The 22,029-nt window shown below is 28.9% G+C and overlaps 1 protein-coding gene and 2 long non-coding RNA genes across 8 annotated transcripts; 1 reads left to right on the top strand and 2 right to left on the bottom strand.

Annotated features, from left to right (window-relative positions):
- On the bottom strand, nt 1–1,411 carry LOC140667221 (uncharacterized). Its single transcript, XM_072894962.1, has 2 exons — nt 733–1,411; nt 1–596 (listed from the first exon to the last, which is right to left on the bottom strand). Exons 1-2 carry the CDS (start codon nt 1,409–1,411, stop codon nt 1–3), a joined length of 1,275 nt encoding a protein of 424 aa, XP_072751063.1.
- A 16,011-nt stretch (nt 1,412–17,422) lies between these two features.
- Nucleotides 17,423–22,000, top strand: LOC140666789 (uncharacterized). 6 transcript variants are annotated; one of them, XR_012046851.1, is made up of 6 exons: nt 17,423–17,744; nt 17,840–17,963; nt 19,916–20,085; nt 20,581–21,285; nt 21,411–21,665; nt 21,749–22,000. It is a non-coding gene; the product is annotated as an uncharacterized lncRNA (long non-coding RNA). The 6 variants fall into 6 exon arrangements; XR_012046855.1 differs by having other exon boundaries at nt 17,424–17,744; nt 19,916–20,029; XR_012046857.1 differs by lacking the exon at nt 19,916–20,085 and having other exon boundaries at nt 17,430–17,744.
- Nucleotides 20,522–20,879, bottom strand: LOC140666791 (uncharacterized). The gene is made up of 2 exons (XR_012046861.1): nt 20,742–20,879; nt 20,522–20,651 (listed from the first exon to the last, which is right to left on the bottom strand). It is a non-coding gene; the product is annotated as an uncharacterized lncRNA (long non-coding RNA).
- Nucleotides 22,001–22,029: the final 29 nt, after the last annotated feature.

Raw genomic sequence — 22,029 nt, 5'->3', positions numbered from 1 at the left:
CTACATTTTCTTCATTGCTATCATTGCCTTCTTCTTCCTTTCTAATATATGCTTCTCTGCTCCTCCATTCTTCTGCATTATGTACCCCAAGTATCTCATCTCTTTCACTTCCTCTAAACTCTCCTTTCCCCACTTCCATTCTCTCCTCCTTGCTCTTCCTCTTCCTTTCTCAAATACTACTATTTTCGTTTTTCCCGGGTTCAACCTTAGTTCTCTCTTCTCTAGAAATTTTTTAAACCTTCTGAGCATACTCTTCAGTTCCTCTTCTCTTTCCTCGAGCAGAACTACATCGTCCGTATATGAAATCGTCCATGTCTTTCTGGCTCCCACCATCACCCCTCCTAACTGCCTTTTTTTCATCTCCTCTTCCAAATCCCCCATGTAGATATTGAACAGTGTCGGGCTCATTGGACACCTCTGTCTCACTTCTTTCCTTGTCCAAAATTCCTCTGTGTATCCTTCCCCTACTTTTATCACGTTCTTTGTTTCCTTATACGTCTCCCATATTCTTTCTCTTAGCCTCCTGTTTATTCCTATCTCCTTTATTCTTTCCTTTAGAATTTTCCTGTCTACTCTGTCGAACGCTGCCCTTAGGTCTGCGAAGCATGCGAATACTTTCCCTCTCTTTTTTCCTAGCTCTCTGTCTACCACGTGGTTCAACACATATACCGCATCCATTACCCCTCTTTCTTTCCTGAATCCAAACTGTCCTTCATCCAATTTATCTCTCACCTTCTCCATTAGCCTCTCGTTCAGTAAGCTTGCATATATTTTGTACGCCGTATCCATCAGTATTACCCCTCTGTAGTTTTTCGCTTCCTTCTTCTCTCCATTCTTGAATATGGGGCATATTACTCCTTTCCTCCACTCTTTCGGCACTCCTCCCTTCCATCTTGTTTACTAACTTCCACATCTCTTCTCCTACGCTTTTCGACATAAATCTCCACACTTCATTTTCCAATTCATCCTCCTTTGGCGCCTTCCCCATCTTCAACTTTTTTAACTGTTCTATCATTTCTTCTTTTGTTATATCCTTCTCTTCTTCCACCTCTTCCTCTCTTTCTTCTTCATCCTCCATTTCCACTTCTATTTTCTGCTCTTCTCCTTCCAGAATTTCCATAAAGTGTTGCTTCCATTTCTCTTTGTTTATCTCTTCGTCTACTCCTTCTCTTTTTGTTCTGAATCGATTTATATATTTCCATGCCTCCTGTTCCGTCTTGATGTTCCTTATCTTTTCTTCTTCCTGCCTCTCATATTCCCTTTTCTTTTCTTTGCCCCACTCTTTGTACTCTTTCCTTTCTTTCCAATATTCTTCTCTTCCGCACTTCCTCTTCTTCCATTTTCTCAATTTTCTTCTTACTTCTCTCTTCCTCTCTTTCCATTTCTTGTCATGCCATATTTTTCTCCCCATTCTCTATCTGCTTCTCCTCTTCCTCGTCTTTGGAATTGCTTCATCTAGTTTCTCTTTTATCTCTTTCCATCGCTCTCCAGTATCCTCTCCTTTACATGTCTACCCTTCGCAGCTCTTCAGATACTCTTCTTTGGTTTCATCATTCCACTCTCTTCTTTCTATTTCTTCTTCTTTCCCTTTTCTACCCGTCCCATAAGTTTTAATTTCCAGTGGCATGTGATCCGAATCTACTCTTTCTCCTATCCTTACATTCTCGATTTCTTCCACTGCCTTCTGATTTCCTATAATATAGTCTATTACTGATACGCCTTTCTCCCCTACATAGGTCCATTCCCCCTCTTCTCTTTTATTCCCGTTTAAAATTCCCCATCCTCTCTCTTCTATTTCACCTATTAATCTTCTTCCTTCTCCGTTTATTATTCTATCTTTCGATTTTCTTGTCTCTTCCTCCTCATTCGTTTGTTCTTTTATTCATCCTCCTTCCTTTCCCGTTCTTGCGTTCCAGTCTCCTCCTATAATCAATACTCCTTCCTCATTTTCTTCCATTGCTTCCTCTATCTTGTTTATTATCTCCTTAACATTTTGACTGTATACTGCCATCACTTTCCAATCCTTTTCTCTAAATCTTATCCTTCTTTCAACTATGCTGTCACTCCATTCTTTATATTCTAAACTTTTTATCTTCTTGCTTAATCCTGTTATTATGGCTCATTTTGCTCTTCCTTTTCTGTTCTCTCTTTTCGCTGGCCTGCACTTCCATTCTAGATTCTTAAGAAGCTTGTTTTTTATTTTCTCCCATCTATCCTCTTCTATCCATGTTTCCAGCAATCCTACCACCTCGAATCCACTCAGATACTCCTGTTACGTCCTGTCGGCTCCACGTTTTTCCTCCCACGAAATGAACAATAATCGTCCGATCGGTCACAAAAAACGCGCGCAATAGAAAAGAACCGTTATTATCAAATAATGTTTAGACCTACTAAAAACGATATCTAAACAAATACCGGAAGGGATCAATAACGAAATCCTCTAAACAACGAAACAGACAAACACAGCTGCATAATCTTAAGAAAGAAACAAATAACGCCGCTACGCACTGTCGGCTCCACGTCTTTACCTCCTATAAAGATAAAGCAATAATTGCCCGACCAGTCATAAGAGGGCCGCGGAACGAAAAAACGTTTTAAACATTGAAATCGATGTTCAAAGAAATGACCGAAAAGGATCGATAGCGAGATCCCCTAAATAAATAAGTGGATAAAAACAGCTGCATAATCCCAGGAGATAACCAAATGAAGAATCTCCAAATTTCCTAAGAGGCCGTACAGAGCCCACCAATCAGCAACAATAAAAAATAAGGAGGAGAAGGATCTCACCGAATGACAGCTTTTTACACGTCAAAATCTCAAAAATACTCCCGCCCAAATTGTTAACACGCCCTCAAGATTTAATATAAAAAGGGAAGACTCGCGCATTACAAACACCAAAAAATTCAAATCAGTCGATAGTACAACGTTAGATTCATTCGGCACAGTTACTCCCGCTCATTCCTATTTTCGGTCGTTCGCTGACAAGGAATTTGTTTCACATATCGGGAGTTCTGATTAAGTTTTGAAAACTATTAGAGTCAGTGCCCAACAATGACCACCTGCCGAGCAAGAGCCACAACTGGGCCACGACCTGACCAGCAGTTAAAAACGCAACAAATCTGCCTAAGTAGTAAGTCCATTTCCTTTCTCTTTCACTGCCATTCTTTCCCCTTTATTCAACCCTGTTCTTTATTTAAAGTGTCTAAAATCGCGCCGACCCGCCGATTCTCGCGTGCAACCGAGACCATAGATCGGACGACACGACCGTGTGCGAAATCGCGCCGTAACATACATAACACTGTTCGCAAATCATTATTATTTTTTTTTCTTATAAACTATTGTAACAAATACCAACCAAAATAAAATCTTTAGAATCGCACTTCCCCGAGTTCCCCTTCTTTTCTGGTTGACGACCTCCGTACTTACAATGTAACACCGGCCACCCACACATACAAACACACACACACACACACACACACACTTATACAAACAATTTTAAGGCCGATATCAATAAGATTATATGTATAATGATAAGAATTAATTGAATAAATGTTAAATTAAATATTAAATGATCGGTAAATTTATTTAACTCCCTCACTCTCTCCACGCGAAAGATCACACTTGGTCCCGTCCCGCGTAAAAGAAATTCGATTCTCTTACCAAAAAGGGACCGAGAGAGCGTTCGCATAACAGAGTAATAACGACACCCGTCATTTACCTGTTTGCTAACCTGCAGCTCGCTCGATCGAATCACTCGTCGATAAGACTTTTGACATCGGAACAGTTCCTGTTACGCCCTTCCTCTGACCCATCCTTTTTACGGGCCTGGACGTAACACTCCCATGTCTCTTCGTCTTTATTTGTCACCCCTACTATATTCCAAAAACACATCCTGATTCCCCTCTCCTCCTCCCCTCTCTCCTCCTTGTTTCCCTATAGCCTGCCTCTTTCTCTCCCATCCTCTTCTAGACAGCCTTTCTTCTCATTCCACTTCAGCCATCTTCCGTCTATTCTTGCTTTCATGTACCCTATTTTTACTTCTCTCCCCTTCTCTCTTTCTTCTTTTGCTACTTTTCTTATCATCCCTTGTATTACTCTCTCTTTTTTTGTTAAATCATCTTCTATGTATATTCCCCTTTCTAAACCTCTCTTCTTCATCATGATCTGCCTCTTCATCTCCCATCTTTCTATCTCTGCTCTTACCACTTTTTTACCTTCTTCTTCCCTTATCGCATACGCCTTCTCTACTTTTACCTCTATCCCCTATCTTTTCTCGTATAAACTTTTCAATTCCCTCTTCCATTCTTTCCTTATCCACGCTCGTTCCTTTAATTATTACATTCTTCCTTCTTCTATCCCTCTCTTTTCTTTCCTGATATACAGGGTGTCTCATAACTAATGAGCCAACGCTCGTGAGTGGGTAGAGTACAGTGAACTGAACAAAAAAGTATTAGGTTATTTTGCGATTTTCGCAATAATTATTAAAATATTAATTAAAAACGCTTAGCGAACTATATTATACATATCTACAAGATGTTCGGTAATAATCGCTCCACCTCTCTAGGGCTGATAGAGCAGGTCAAACTGAACATAAAAGTCCTGTATTATTTTCCGATTTTCGCAATAATTATTAAAATATTAATTAAAAACACTCAGCGTATGAGCGCGCGCCGCATATAGCGCTCAGCATACCTTAAGCGTTTTTAATTAATAGTTCAATAATTATTGTGCTAATCGCAAAATGATACAGGACTTTTATGTTCAATTTGATCTGCTCTATCTGTCCTAGAGATTTAGGGCGATTATATAAATATATATAAATAAAGAATAACTCTTGATAACATTATTTAAAGATAAACACATATGATAAATAACTAATTTTTTATAGTTATAATTTTAATAACAAAATTTCATGATATATTATATTTTAAATATATATATATATATATATATATATATATTCTAAAATAAATTAAATCGAGATTAGACAGGCGTAAAGAGCATATACATATATATAATGTTGTTAATAATGTAATATTTGACTATGACATTTATTTGTACATCTAAATGACTAATAAAACACAAATGACAACGGTTATAAACTTTTAAATTACACGGTTTCTTAAAATTGCGAACGTTTCGGTTTTCTTTTTTGACCATCATCAGCGCTAATCGTTGAGTTTAGATCTATATATAGTTACAATATAAAAAACACAAAACAATCTTGTTATCTATGGTTATAATGTGAACAAATATGTCGATATTTTTTTTAAAAATCTCACGTATTTAATGTGGAATCGGCGTGTTATTCTCTCTTAGTATGAGTGGTTCCATAGTTCGCAAGTCATGGAATTTCTTCGTTGTTCGATATTGTAATTATAATTTGTGTCGGAATCAAAATCTTAATCACATGAGAGCAAGAGCGCGATTGGTAATGACACATCAACAGAAGAGAATATCTCTTGTGACGACAGTTACTTGTTTATATCTATGTGTCTTGTGTGGTAGTTTGTTTATAATGCTTGTGTAAATATCAGATAAATATTCCGTATCCGTTTGCAGATTCAAACAATTATGCTGTCTTTTTATATAAATCATCTCAGACAACAATCTTTTTGTCAAATTTGATTCACTATACATTACCTCGATGTCATCCCATAAAAAATCATGATCATAGCGTAGACGATGATCTGTTATGACCGACTTATTCGTAGTATTTTTTTTAATCTGTTGTTTGTGTTCATTTACTCGCGTAATCAACTTTCTGCTCGTTTGCCCTACATAAGATGCATTGCAATCGGCACAATTGATTTTATATATTACGTTTGTTTTCGATAGTTTCAGGATGACATCCTTATGAGACCTTCTGTATTTGTTTAATTTATTTAAACTATAGTATGCTAATCGAACATCCCCTAGTGATAGTTTTAAATTGTTCTGTTAAATCGGGTAAATATGGTATGGTGAAAAAGTTACCTTGTTGAGTCGCCCTATTACTATCGGTACTTCTTATTTTTTGTTTTTCAATAAGAGTCTTTAAACGGTTGTTAATTATTTGGAATATAAATTCTAACGGATGAATTATCTATTAGAATGTCGATTAACAATTTGAGATTTTTTATATGGAATTTAAGATGTGATAGTAAGAAGGCCCTATCCGTAAGTCCGATAACTGTTCCTTGCTTTTGATTAATCGGATGCTGTGACAAGAAGTTCAAATATCTGCCTGAATATGTATTCTTATGAAACCAGTTGTATGTAATTTGATTGTTCTCGACAATTAGTGTTAATTCTAGAAAATTGATTTTGTTTTCTACCTTTGTTTCAATAGTAAATTGGATTCTTGGATGGAAGGAATTAAAAATATTTATAGTGTGGTTGATGTGGGATGAAGGTGCAGTCATTATTATATCGTCAACATATCTTAAATAAATATATGGTGTGAACTGTAGTGATTGTAAAGCTTTATTTTCGATATCTTGTAAGACTAAATCTGCTATAATAGGGTTTATAGCATTATGCAAATTCCTTTTCTTGTGGTAAAGTTCTTATATTTTCTATTAATGAAAATATTTTTAATTGTTTCCATAAAACACTGAATTTTATCGATAAATTTATAATTTCACTACGTGTAGCTCTTTCTTCTATAAGTAATAATTGTCTAAAATCTCCACCAAGAAGTATTATTTTACCATCAAAATATAAATTTTTTGCATTATATCACATAATGTTTGATCCATAATCTCTAATACATAACGAGGTGCCATAGGAGCTTCATCTAAAATAAACACATCTACATGTTTCAAATTATTAGCCTCTTTAGATTGAATTTTGATATTTGAAACAGAATCAGCAAAAAGTGTACAGGTAATCCAAATACTTTATGAACCGTTTTTCCATTTGGAAATAATGTTGCAGCAATATCAGTATATGCCATGGTACTTACTTTTTTTTTTACTTCTAACAAGGAAAGGGTTGGAAGTGTCCCCCTCCAATTTTAATGAGCTTTGACTATGTAGTCTAGGTCAAAATAGGAGACACGTATTTTTTTATAAGTGCCCTTAACGCACGTTAAGGGGGTGAAACACCCTCTTGAGAAAAATCGATTTTTACATTTCTGAGCAAATATCGTCGAAACAATAAGGTATAAAAAAAAATGTTTCAAATAAAAGTTTTATGGTTTTTCATGTACTTTAAAACCGTGCAATCAGATTTTTCAAATATGTTATATTTTTCGAAATCCCTCTCCCTCTCTTTCAATTTTTGAAAATTTTTAAATTTGTCTTATAGCAAAACTTATAGCTCATTTAAAGACAAATTCAACTATATATGATAAAGTATTCCAAAGTTGCATTTTTTAGAAATAAACTAAAAATATCTCTATATATCACTATACGCGCGCTTTATCTGCCTCATGACACTCGCTGTTCACAGCGACGATTTTTTCTTCGCAAACTCACAGAGGCAACCATAAATTATCAATAAATAATTTATGAGAATATACATTTATAAATTGTAGCAATTATATTTATATAATTTACAATTATATAATATATATATATAAATAATTAATATATGTATATTATGTGACAATAAATATATAATTTACATAAGAAAAATAATGTTTTTATACATTAAAAATAGAACTAGCTGAACAAGGAAAATCTTTGACGGGATGCGGAGGTTAATAGATTAAATGATTCAGTTCTATGAATAAACAGATGCGTTTACGCAACTGCGAGATAAGTTGGTGCAATATAGTTTTATTTACAACCGCGTGCAGCAAAACATGTATGCATTATTGTGTCGAAAATGTAAATAGCAAGATAACATTCTTACTCATATACATTATATACATGAAAAAGAAATAGAGTATTTTACTAATCAGATATTCTGTTTTATAATATTTAATTTCTTAAAGTATAAAGAAAAATGTAATACGCATTGTCTTAATAAATCATATAGAAATATTACATAAGTATACATAAAATAGCGTACATAATTATTGCATACAAGAATAACAAATATTCATGATTCATATCGGTTACAAAGAATGATCATGAAAAAAATGATTTATACAAGAGGACTTTTCACACCATGCGCAGGCAATTACAGCAGCTTCACCGCAAATATCGCATGTTGGTTTTAAATTATTTTTGAAACAAAAATCTACTAGTGTATCAAATTCTTCTGGTCTCTTCTAAATAACCACTTTTATACTATGCATATTTGAATAAATATGAATATTTGTTATTCTTGTATGCAATAATTATGTATACTTATGTAATATTTCCATATGATTTATTAAGGCAATGCGTATTACATTATTCTTTATACTTTAAGAAATTAAATATTATAAAATAGAATATCTGATTAGTAAAATACTCTATTTATTTTTCATGTATGTAATGTATATGAGCAGGAATGTTATCTTGCTATTTACATTTTCGACACAATAATGCATACATGTTTTGCCGCACGCGGTTGTAAATAAAACTATATTGCACCAACTTATCTCGTAGTTGCGCAAACGCATCTGTTTATTCATAGAACTGAATCATTTAATCTATTAACCTCCGCATCCCGTCAAAGATTTTCCTTGTTCAGCTAGTTCTATTTTTAATGTATAAAAACATTATTTTTCTTATGTAAATTATATATTTATTGTCACATAATATACATATATTAATTATTTATATATATATATTATATAATTGTAAATTATATAAATATAATTGCTACAATTTATAAATATATATTCTCATAAATTATTTATTGATAATTTATGGTTGCCTCTGTGAGTTTGCGAAGAAAAAATCGTCGCTGTGAACAGCGAGTGTCATGAGGCGGATAAAGCGCGCGTATAGTGATATATAGAGATATTTTTAGCTTATTTCTGAAAAATGCGACTTCGGAATACTTTATCATATATAGTTGAATTTGTCTTTAAATGAGCTATAAGTTTTGCTATAAGACAAATTTAAAAATTTTCAAAAATTGAAAGAGAGAGGGAGGGATTTCGAAAAATATAATATATTTGAAAAATCTGATTGCACGGTTTTAAAGTACATGAAAAATCATAAAACTTTTATTTGAAATATTTTTTTTATAGCTTATTGTTTCGACGGTATTCGTTCAGAAATGTAAAAATCGATTTTTCTCAAGAGGGTGTTTCACCCCCTTAACGGACGTATGGGCACTTATAAATAAATACGTGTCTCCTATTTTGACCTAGACTACAACATAGTCAAAGCTCATTAAAATCGGAGGGGGACACTTCCAACCCTTTCCTTGTAAGTAAATAGTATACCTAAAATTGTATAAATGAAAGTTTTGCCAGAACCACCTGGTCCATCATTATAAAAACAAGCATTATCATTATTTTCTATTACTGCTAAAATAGTATCAACAATTTCTTTTTGTTTTACATTCAATTGTTTATATTGTTGTATGCCTAATATTTCTTTTTGAATTGTTTTTCATGATCTCTTTCATAATTTTCTACTTGTTCCATTTCAGGAAAATTAGAAATATCTGATCCCTCAATTTGAATTAAATTAATAATATGGTTATAAGCTTCCTTTATACCCATTATTAATCCATATTTTTTTAATAAGGAAGATAGTAAATAATCGACCAAACTGGCAAATATGCTTGTTAGATTTTATTCGGTGTTCGATGTGCAAACGACGTTTTGACCTTCGGTTTAGGTCCTTATCAAGTCTATAACAAAGATTGAAAATTTACAGTAAATTTTTATAATTCTAATGTTGAAGGATATAATTACAGATTTCTTTAAAAAGAAAAATAATATTTTTCAGTTCTAAAATTAGTATGAACATTGAACATACCTTAAAATTATCACGATATCGGTTAGGAATAAAAATTCGACCGTCCCATTTACACGTCAGATATTAAACTGAGTAACCATAAAAACAATGATAAACAAACACAACAAGAAAAAGCAAAGTCATTAAACGTACTTTAAAATGTTGTTGTATATCGGGTTTAAATTTTCAGTTTTCATATTAATTGCATTGTCGAACTTCTTAATGAAAATCATTTTGGCTATCTCTCTCTTCTTCATGTGCTTCTCGCAATGCAATATGCTCGGTGTTTTCCAATCAAATCATGCAAAAATTCTGTCCTATGTTTACTGATCACAGAATGATTAGTCGCATGTAATTTGATATTATTTCTGTGTTCTTTAAGTCGTGTCTTTAGATATCTTTTTGTCTGTCCGATGTAAGTGGCGTCACAGTTGTTACAATCAATTTTATAAACGATCTCAGTCTTGTTTTGTCTATTTAATCTGTCTTTCCCGCATTTAATGATAGTATTGAGTTTTTTATTTATGGTGTAAATAACATTTAAACCCGTCTCTCTAATCGATCTACTAAGGTTCTCGCTCAAACCTTTAATATACGGCATTGAAATGAGTGAAGTAATATCGAATTCGCCGTTGCTATCATCAGCGATCTGAATGGTTTTCTGTTTTAACATACTTAATCTCTTGTGAACGTAGCGATCAATAACATGTAAAGGATAACAATTGTTAGCCAAAATTTGTTTGGCAATTTACATATTTTTTTATATAATTCTCTGACATATCTGTTTTAAATTCTTCCCAAAGTTTCATAGGATGCACTGGTTGACAATGAATTAATATTCGAACAAATAAACAACGAAGTTTTGGCATCATCCAAATTTTTGCTTCATTCATTGTACGACTCCATTCTTCATCATCTTCTATAAGTCCTAATGCTAAACATGCAGCAGTAAAAGTTTAATGTACTTCATTATTAATAGTTCTTAATTTTTGAAAACTCATAGCTCCTTTGACATGTAATAAAAGTATACGTAAATGAAATGATTCAATCTGAGATGGGCTTACAGAACACAATACATACGTCCTATGCAATTAAAGTATCGTTGACGTTTTTCCCAGCGATTAATAATTTTACCATTAACTGTAATTTTTTTAAATACATAATAAGATGGAATATCAGTATATAAATATTGTTTTGCTTTATCATCTCGATTATTTAATTCAAAATAATCTATCAACATATTTACTCGTTCTAAAGCAATTTTCCCCGGTAAAAAATTTGTTATGTATAATCATATATGATATATGACCATATAAAATTATATAGAAATATATAAAATTTTGTATAAGTTATGTATAATTATATATAATAATATATGACTTATTATATAATTATATATAATTTTATATTAATGTTGGCTAGATGTCAGTCAACAATAATACAAAATTATGCATACTATACATAACTATACATAACTTATACAGAATTTTATATATTTCTATATACTTGTATATTATTATATATAATTATATATGAGAAATTTTTTACCGGGTCATTGTGTTATTATTAACATTATCATCAATGATTATATTATGTTCATTTGGTAAATGTACTGGTAAACGCAGTGGCGTAGCTATAACATTTAGGGCCCCCGGGAAAATCAATAAATGGGGCCCTTCAGAAATTTTCTAAAGCGTCACATTTATTGATAAATAAATGTAACTAAAATACCACAGTTATCAAATTTTAATATCGACTGCTACATTGCAAAAAAGTATATTTTCATTTTTGAAAACATTCGTAAAAATGGTTTAAGTATTTTATACCAAGCACAAATATCCATGATTACATTTACCATTTACAAACCTTTAACTTGTAACTTATTAAGATGACTTGAGCGATCCGGCCTTAACATTCAGAGGGTTATAAAGAATCCCGTTTGCTTTAATAGTTTTTAGTGAATCTTTTCTTCGCTCATACAAAGATATACAACGTTGCTAAAATTCTGAATATTTCTTAGCCATTTAAGAATTTCAGATTTTGTAGTTTTATCATTAAATATCTTTTTTAAGTGTTCGATAATCTTATATTTTTAAAGTATGAATAACCCTCTCTACTAACTTATTTGCGTTGCTTTTTGGTAAATATCTGTCTTTCTTAAGCATTATTATTAAAATTGAAACGATATTATAAGCTGTGGGGGCCCTTTACAAGAGGGGGCCCCCGGGACGCTCCCGAGTAGCCCGGATGGTAGCTACGCCACTGGGTAAACGTATGATAGCATGATTTTTTTCTTCTAAAGGTTTACTTAAAATACGCCAACATGGGTTCAACGTAACGAGCTTCAATAAAATCTTGAATTTCATCATTCATTATTACTTTGTCATTTATATTTTCTCCAATAATTATAGATGCAGTATCGTGACTTTTATAAATATATTTATATAAATATTTTGCTGAACGTATACTCAAAACTATTTCAACATTAATATGACTGTTAAATAAAAGTAAGAGTGTTGGATTAAATGGTACTACATATTGATTGTCAACCATATATTTTTCAGGTCTTTCATATAACATTTCATTATCTCTTCGACGATATTTCGGATAGTCATTTTCATCCATTATTGTTTCAAGACAATATGATTTTGGAAATTCTTTCGAACATTTATTATTTATTATACACCAATCTCCACAGAGTCCATGTATTATATGTTTCATAACTATGTTGTGCAAATTTTCATTTTCATTAAGATTAGGAATTTCTGCAGAAATAAATTTATCAACTATTTCAGAATTTAATATCTTATAATTCTGTTTTAATGTAATTAACATATGTTGTATATGTGGTAATCCGCGTAATTTTTTTCAAATTCAATTACATAAACATACGCCAAAACTTCACCAAAAAATTTTTGTCTAACAATGATATCGATTAAATAATCTTTTTTTATGTTAAATACACGAGCAAATATATCTGGTCTATCTGCAGGCTGTGTTGATTTGGAAATAAATTCTCTTGAATTTCACATCAATTTAGATTACAAGTCATGGTAATAAAAATATCTAGTTTTCCATATTTTCGAACAATCGCCATTGCATCTTGGTAATGTTGTAACATATTACGTAGTGAACCGACAAATGTTGATGGAAGAATAATCATTTTTCCAATACGAGTATCATTATTATTAGCAGTGTTTGTTAAATAATCAACTAATTCTTGATAAGTTTCAACTCGTAATAGTATAGCTGCAACTTTATTTTCTCTTTGTATATTATATCGTCCACGATCAATACCTTTCTTTGATAAAAATCCCAATTGTAATTCACATATAGTTTTATTTTGTTGTTGATTTATTATTTCCTCATGTATCATTCGATATGATTGTGCAAATATATTCTGTGTACACATTATATCATTTATTGAATGTAAAATTTCTCGATCAAGATTTGGATTTTGTTGTAAACGACATTCTGTTGCTTCATTGTTATCTACAATAAAAAGTTGATCATAGCTTGGTTTTTCATTAAGTGCACGATATAATGCGGTATTATAATTTGATAATAAATTTGTCCTTGTATTTTAAAACAATCGGTCCGGGTCTTTGTGTATTAAAATTTAATATGTTTGCATTAAAGGACGCAAATGAAAATATATTATTATAACCACGAATACGATCATAAAAATGTTTTGATTTTGAATGATTTCCATTAAACAATTCATATAATTCACGTAGAGGTAATGGTAAATCATTTAAATTTACTGAACCATGACTACAACAGTCATTAAACGAATTACCTTTATTAATAATTTTTTCAGAATTAAAATATTTTGCTCCACAATGTTCACATAATATATTCATTTCATCAATATAATGTTCAGTAATATGTTGTAATTCAATAATATGAGATGTATTAATTTCTATTTAACTTTTATTTTTAGCTCGACTTTTTCGTATTTGTTCTATTTTACTTATATCCTCATTAAAAATTTTTCTACTATTATCATGTATTGTATTAACATCAATATCTTTACCATTTGATGTAGAAGATTGGAATATTTCATTTATGTTATCATTTAATGTGGATGGTTGTGTTACAGATTGACAATTTATATTTATTTGAGATATATTAATTTCTATACATTCTCTATTGAACTGTTTGAACTATTTGCACATGTTCAGCTAAGGTCTTTTTGTCAACATTATTAAATGTTTTTTCATTATTTTGTATTATAATAATATCATTATCTTTGTTTTTAAAATAAACTGCCCGGTAAAAAATTTCTTATATATAATTATATATAACAATATAAAAGTATATAGAAATATATAAAATTCTGTATAAGTTATGTATAGTTATGTATAATATGCATAATTTCATATTATCGTTGACTGACATTTAGCCAACATTAATATAAAATTATATATAATTATACAACAAGTCATATATTATTATATATAATTATACATAACTTATATAAAATTTTATATATTTCTATATTATTTTATATGGTCATATATCATATATAATTATACATAACAAATTTTTTACCGGGTGTATTATTTGATGTGGAAGATTGTGATGTTATTTCATTCATATTACATATTTTTCTACTATATATAACATTTGAAGCTTGAGAATTTATTATTACTTTTTGATTATTATTAAAATTATGTTCTACATTTAAACAAATCTTATTTGAAATATTTATTACATGTTGATAATTTTTAGTTATTCTTTTCTCCTCTTTTTTGATTTTTCTTAATTTAGCTTGAAATTTTGCTTTTCTTTCTCGTTTATTACGTTGATATTCTTCTCCCTCTTCAGCTGTTCGTATTATTTTTCAGCGAAGCATAATTAATTATTATTATAATTTAATAATCAATTCACAGCTCTTTATCAATCCAATAATCACGATTCAATTCACAATATATATTTCAATAATAATCTATTTAGTAATTCAATAAAACAATAATTCAATAATTTAGTAATCAATTCAGCATATATCAATTCACAATACAAAATCAATTCAGTAATTCAATCAATAATCAATTCAGTATATATCAATTTTCAAAATAATCCATTCAGTAATTCAATAAAACAATAATTCAGTAATTCAGTAATCAATTAAGCATATATCAATTCACAAAATATTTAAGATTTCAATAATTCAAAAATCAATTTAGCACTTTAATAAACCAATAATCGATTTAATACTTCAATAATTAATTTAACTTAATTAAATATTTAATTTAACATTTCAATAATAAAGTAATAAATTCTAATCTTTAATATATTTAATATTTCAATAAATAATAATTAATAATTAATTTACACACTTTAATAATTCAATAACTAATTCAACTGCAATAATTAATTTAGCAATTCAATAATTTTATCATTACTCAAATAATTTATTAATCAAGTCAAAGATAAATCAAAGATAAAATATATAAAATCCAATAATAAAAAAATATCTTAATAATGAAATATATATATATATATATATATATACATATATATAATCTAATATCTAATAATAATTATTAGAAAATTACATAAATATACATGTATATAATCTAATATCTAATAATAATTATTAGAAAATTACATAAATATATATATATATATATATATATATATATATATACCCAGGTAGCCAAGCATGCCCAAGTAATATATGAAAATAAAATGCTGACAACTAATGTTAGCTTCTCACTAAAAATATGAATTAAATGTTTGAGTGGTTAAATATAACTAGCATAATGTTAGCATATTGTCCCACCTGGTAAAAAATTTCTCATATATAATTATATATAACATATAAAAGTATATAGAAATATATAAAATTCTGTATAACTTATGTATAGTTATGCATAATTTTGTATTATCGTTGACTGACATTTAGCCAACATTAATATAAAATTATATATAATTATACAATAAGTCATATATTATTATATATAATTATACATAATTTATATAAAATTTTATATATTTCTATATAATTTTATATGGTCATATGTCATATATGATTATACATAACAAATACATAAAAAATTTGTTATACATAACAAATTTTTTACCGGGCAGTAAAATGCCTTGCTAAAAAAAGGACATCTGGGAAAGACATATTGTTAGCAAAGAGTTAGCATACAATTGTTTAATTTGCTAGCAGATATGTAAACACATTGTCAGCATTAAAGTTGAAAGTGATGTTTCTTTTATGCTGTTATTATACTGGAGATATTTAGATCAATTTAGATTAAAAAATTAATATTTATATCAATTTTTATTCGCTACAAACTATTTTTTAACTTTGAATTATTATTCTTTTTATTACTTATAACTATCATACTTTTTGTGTGGTAAAAATTCTACATTAATTGTATATATGTATATATATATATATATATATATATATATATGTATACATGTACAAATGTAGATATGTATATACAGGGTGGACCATTTTAATCCATCCAGTCGAATATCTCGAAAACTACCCGGTAAAAAATTTGTTATGTATAATCATATATGATATATGACCATATAAAATTATATAGAAATATATAAAATTTTATATAAGTTATGTATAATTATATATAATAATATATGACTTGTTGTATAATTATATATATTTTTATATTAATGTTGGCTAAATGTCAGTCAACGATAATACAAAATTTTGCATAACTATACATAAGTTATACAGAATTTTATATATTTCTATATACTTTTATATGTTATATATAATTATATATGAGAAATTTTTTACCGGGCAAGCCCAGGAAAGAAAAATGTTTCAGACAAAAGTTGTATGGTTTCGAGAGGGCCATAAGATGGTACCATTGGTTTGACCTTGAAAAGTCATTTGAAGGTCACGTGAAGGTCACTTCAAGTTTTTTAAATGGAACACTCTATATATTTTTACATATTCTTGTAGCCCATCTCGAGAGCTTTCCAAAACACTTATGACAAAGTATTTTTCATTAAGTATTTTTTGAGTTATAAGGGTTCAAAGTTGCAGTATTTTGACATAAAATACAAGATATCTCATAAAATGTTCATTTTTTGATTATCTTACTCTAATACTTTTATGCACAGAACAACGAGACGAATCAATTGGCATAATTAAAACACATAATTATGTTAAAGTAAAAATCTGAATTTGCAACTAACAGTTACACATTTTTACTTTAACATAATTATGTGTTTTTTTACACCAATTGATTCGTCTCATTATTCTGTGGATAAAAATATTAGAGTAAGATAATAAAAAAATGAATATTTTATGAGATATCTTGTATTTTATGTCAAAATACTGCAACTTTGAAGCCTTATAACTCAAAAAATACTTAATGAAAAATACTTTGTCATAAGTGTTTTGGAAAGCTCTCGAGATGAGCTACAAGAATATGTAAAAATATATAGGGTGTTCCATTTAAAAAACTTGAAGTGACCTTCACGTGACCTTCAAATGACTTTTCAAGGTCAAATCAATGATACCATCTTATGGCCCCCTCGGAACCATACAACTTTTGTCTGAAACATTTTTGTCTCCCGGGCTTGGTTTTCGAGATATTCGACTGGATGGATTAAAATGGTCCACTCTGTATATATACAAACATATATATAAATGTGTTTTAATCTGAAATGTTATACATTAAACGACAAATAAATAGTATAAATCTACAAACAGATATAGAATGTTTGCCAGCTATTTACGATGATATAATAAACAAACTGCCTAAGATCTAATGTCACCTATCTAACTCTTTCCATCTTAAATGTATTTTTCGCCCTTGAGTTCATTACCATCTGTACCATCGACATAACCACACGTTAAACATCAGTTATCGCGGTATATATACCATAGATTCAACAACACACAAACGGAGTGCATATCCTGTAAGCTTTTCCTGAGTCACCACCATTATACACAAACTAACGGTAAATTACTTTATTACAAACAGGTATTTATTATACTCATTTTATTAATATAGACTTAACCCCTCAATCTAACTGCATACCTCCCTCGGTCTGGAAACCTCGGAGAATTGCCTCGCGGGATTATTATGCAAGCCGTACAATAAAAGAGCCGAACAAGTTGGATCGTTTTATATATATGTAATTTATACAACTAATATGCGATAAATATGTACAGCGGTTCTGAGGCAGTGATCCTTTTAATCATGCGAATACGATCACGGTTGTTATGTTCACACATGTCTTACGCCTTTATTATGCGATGTTTTATCATTAATTTCGTTTTTATTTATAATTCATTTATTTAATTTATATATTATGCTGAAGAGGATTCAAAACATGAATCGAAACGTTCAAATCTTTATTATAATTTCCGTCATTCTATAGAATGTTACCAATGTACTTAATGTCAATACAATTGCGACATATCATCTATATATAAAAAACGTATAATTTTATATTCACATCTCCTCGCTCCTATTGCCTCTTTATTATTTACTTATTTATTAATCGGAGCTCTTTATATAATTTTATTTAATTATGTTAAAGTAAAAATGTGTAACTGTTAGTTGCAAATTCAGATTTTTACTTTAACATAATTATGTGTTTTCTTTCCCGGTAAAAAATTTCTCATATATAATTATATATAACAATATAAAAGTATATAAAAATATATAAAATACTGCATAAGTTATGTATAGTTATGTATAGTATGCATAATTTTGTATTATCGTTGACTGACATCTAGCCAACATTAATATAAAATTATATGTAATTATATAATAAGTCATATATTATTATATATAATTATACATAACTTATACAAAATTTTATATATTTCTATATAATTTTATATGGTCATATATCATATATGATTATACATAACAAATTTTTTACCGGGTTACACCAATTGATTCGTCTCATTATTCTGTGCATAAAAGTATTAGAGTAAGATAATCAAAAAATTAATATTTTACGAAATATCTTGTTTTTTATCTTGTATTCAAAATACTGCAACTTTGAAGCCTTATAACTCAAAAAATACTTAATGAAAAATACTTTGTCATAAGTGTTTAAAAAACTTGAAACGACCTTCACGTGACCTTCAAATGACTTTTCAAGGTCAAACCAATGGTACCATCTTATGGCCTCCTCGAAACCATACAACTTTTGTCTGAAACATTTTTCTCTTCCGGGCTTGGTTTTTAAGATATTCGACTGGATGGATTAAAATGGTCCACCCTGTATATGTATATATATATATATATATATATATATATATATATATATATATAATTAAAGTAGAATTTTTATCACACAAAAAGTATGATAGATATAAGTAACACAAAAAGAATGATAATTCAAAGTTAAAGAATAGTTTGTAGCGAATGAAAAATAATATAAATATTAATTTTTTAATCTAAATTGATCTAAATATCTCCAGTATAATAACAGCATAAAATAAACATCACTTTCAACTTTAATGCTGACAATGTGTTTACATATCTGCTAGCAAATTAAACAATTGTATGCTAACTCTTTGCTAACAATATGTCTTTTCCAGATGTCCCTTTTTTAGCTAGGCATTTTACTGGGACAATATGCTAACATTATGCTAGTTATATTTAACCACTCAAACATTTAATTCATATTTTTAGTGAGAAACTAGCATTAGTTGTCAGCATTTTATTTCCATATATTGCTCGGGCATGCTTGGTTATCTGGGATATAATCATGTGTTGCAAATAATAATACCCGGTAAAAAATTTCTCATATATAATTATATATAACAATATAAAAGTATATAGAAATATATAAAAGTCTGTATAAGTTATGTATAGTTATGTATAGTATGCATAATTTTGTAATGTTGACTGACATCTAGCCAACATTAATATAAAATTATATATAACTATACAATAAGTCATATGGTATTATACATAATTATACATAACTTATATAAAATTTTATATATTTCTATATAATTTTAGATGGTCATATATCATATATGATTATACATAACAAATATTTTACCGGGTAGTTTTTTAAACTATTATAATCATATCTTAATTACTTCTTTTTTAATTGTGTAGGTTTTAGCAACGTTAAATTTTATAAGCTCAGGCTATCAAAGAAGAGTTAAACAAGATTTTTTGACCTGTATGTGCCAGGCATCTATTAGTGGAGCAGTTCATGAAATTGTAAATGTAATAAATGCCATTATGCCACAGTGGATAAAATTTCAAAAAGCAATCCAACAACAGTTAGTTTGCAATCTATTCAAACTATTAAACTATTACCAAACTACATATTATTCTTTCTATTTTTTAAACATTAAAAAATAGTTTTTTATTTCTTTTGTTGTCCGATTTTTATTAACCTAATAAAAAATTTCTCATATATAATTATATATAACAATATAAAAATATATAGAAATATATAAAATTCTGTATAAGTTATGTATAGTTATGTATAGTATGCATAATTTTGTATTATTGTTGACTGACATTTAGTCAACATTAATATTAAATTATATATAATTATACAATAAGTCATATATTATTGTATATAATTATACATAACTTATATAAAATTTTATATATTTCTTATATATTTTTTATATATAATTTTATATGGTCATATATCATATATGATTATACATAACAAATTTTTTACCGGGAATATAAGATATAAGAATATTTATAATTTCAAAAATTTCTTATATTATAAGACATTAAAATATACAATCATATTTCAGATTCTGGATTAATGCCAATTTCCCAGATGTAATAGGAGCCATTGATGGAACACATATAGCGATTTGGCCACCTGATAAAAGAAGAGAACATTTATATATAAACAGAAAACTATATCATTCATTAAATGTCATGATAATAAGTAAAAATTTCATTAAATAACCTTAATAGAAAATGATCCACAACATTGCGGCATAACATTGCGGCAAAGAAACATTATACACAGTTTTAATAATATATTAGATAATTGGAAAGATTTGTAGATTTTTTCAATTATCTAATATATGTATTATTAAAACTGTGAAAGATCTTTTATAATATCGGGCAAATAAAACGTACAATTTTCTTGCTTACTTAAGATATACATATATAAATATAAATGGGAGCGTCCGAAATGGCCACGTTCAGAATGGACACCACCAATCATATCGACCGATGCTTAAGGTCACCAGCAACGATTAGTCAATCAGAGAGTCCTATTTTGAATTAGCCAATCAGATACGTGGCCATTTTATGCTCACTCATATAAATATTAAAAATATTTCTTTTATTTATTTTATTTTAGGTTAGTGATTATAATGGCATAATATTAGCAGTAGTAGCAAATCATGGAGGTTGGACACATGATGCCAGAGTTTGGAACTCATTTCAATTATCGAGGCACATGTTAAACCAGTATGAAAATAGAAGAAGAAAATGGCTGTTAGGTAAAAGGCACTCTCCATCAGTAGATAAATATAAATATAAATAAATAAATAAATATATGTATATATTTTTTTTTATATTTATGTTAATTATATGTATATTTTTGAATTTATTCTTTCTCTTTTAGGAGATTCCAGATATCCATTGTTACCTTTTTTAATGACATCAAAGTTAAATCAACCACCAAGATCTCCTGGGGCATTGATGTAAATTGCATCAATTTGACGTCAATTTAATGTCATTTCGATAGGTCTTTTTCACTGGGTATACAGATGCTTATGCTAGAGCATGATGCTCTGTAGAAAGAACAATAGGAGTATTAAAAGGACGTTGGAGATGTTTGCGTAAAAAAAAGGTTTACATTATTCTCCAGAATTTTCAGGTAATGTAATTTGTTCGTATATTTTATATATAAAAGAATATCTTTAAAATTACTGTAGATATTTATTATTTTTTTTATTTCAGCACTTACAGTAAACGCGGCTTGCGTACTGCATAATATTGCCAAACATCATAACATTCCAAATGATGAAATATATAGAGATTTTATAGAGGAAAATATTGAAGCAGGAGATGGCATGCATGCAAATATGCGTGCAAGAGGAAGTGCGAGAAACAATAATCCAAAGATATTTTACATAAACGCTTTATTTTTTATTCTATTTTATTATTTTATGTATTATTTATATATTACAAAATAAAAATTAATATCACATATTTTATTTAAAACTACTATCACATATTTT

The sequence above is a fragment of the Anoplolepis gracilipes genome, chromosome 6 (assembly GCF_047496725.1).
Source record: "Anoplolepis gracilipes chromosome 6, ASM4749672v1, whole genome shotgun sequence".
NCBI classification, from domain to species: Eukaryota; Metazoa; Arthropoda; class Insecta; order Hymenoptera; family Formicidae; genus Anoplolepis; species Anoplolepis gracilipes.
The sequence above is the reverse complement of the archived record's forward strand: the minus strand, read 5'-3'. Positions and strand labels throughout refer to the sequence as shown.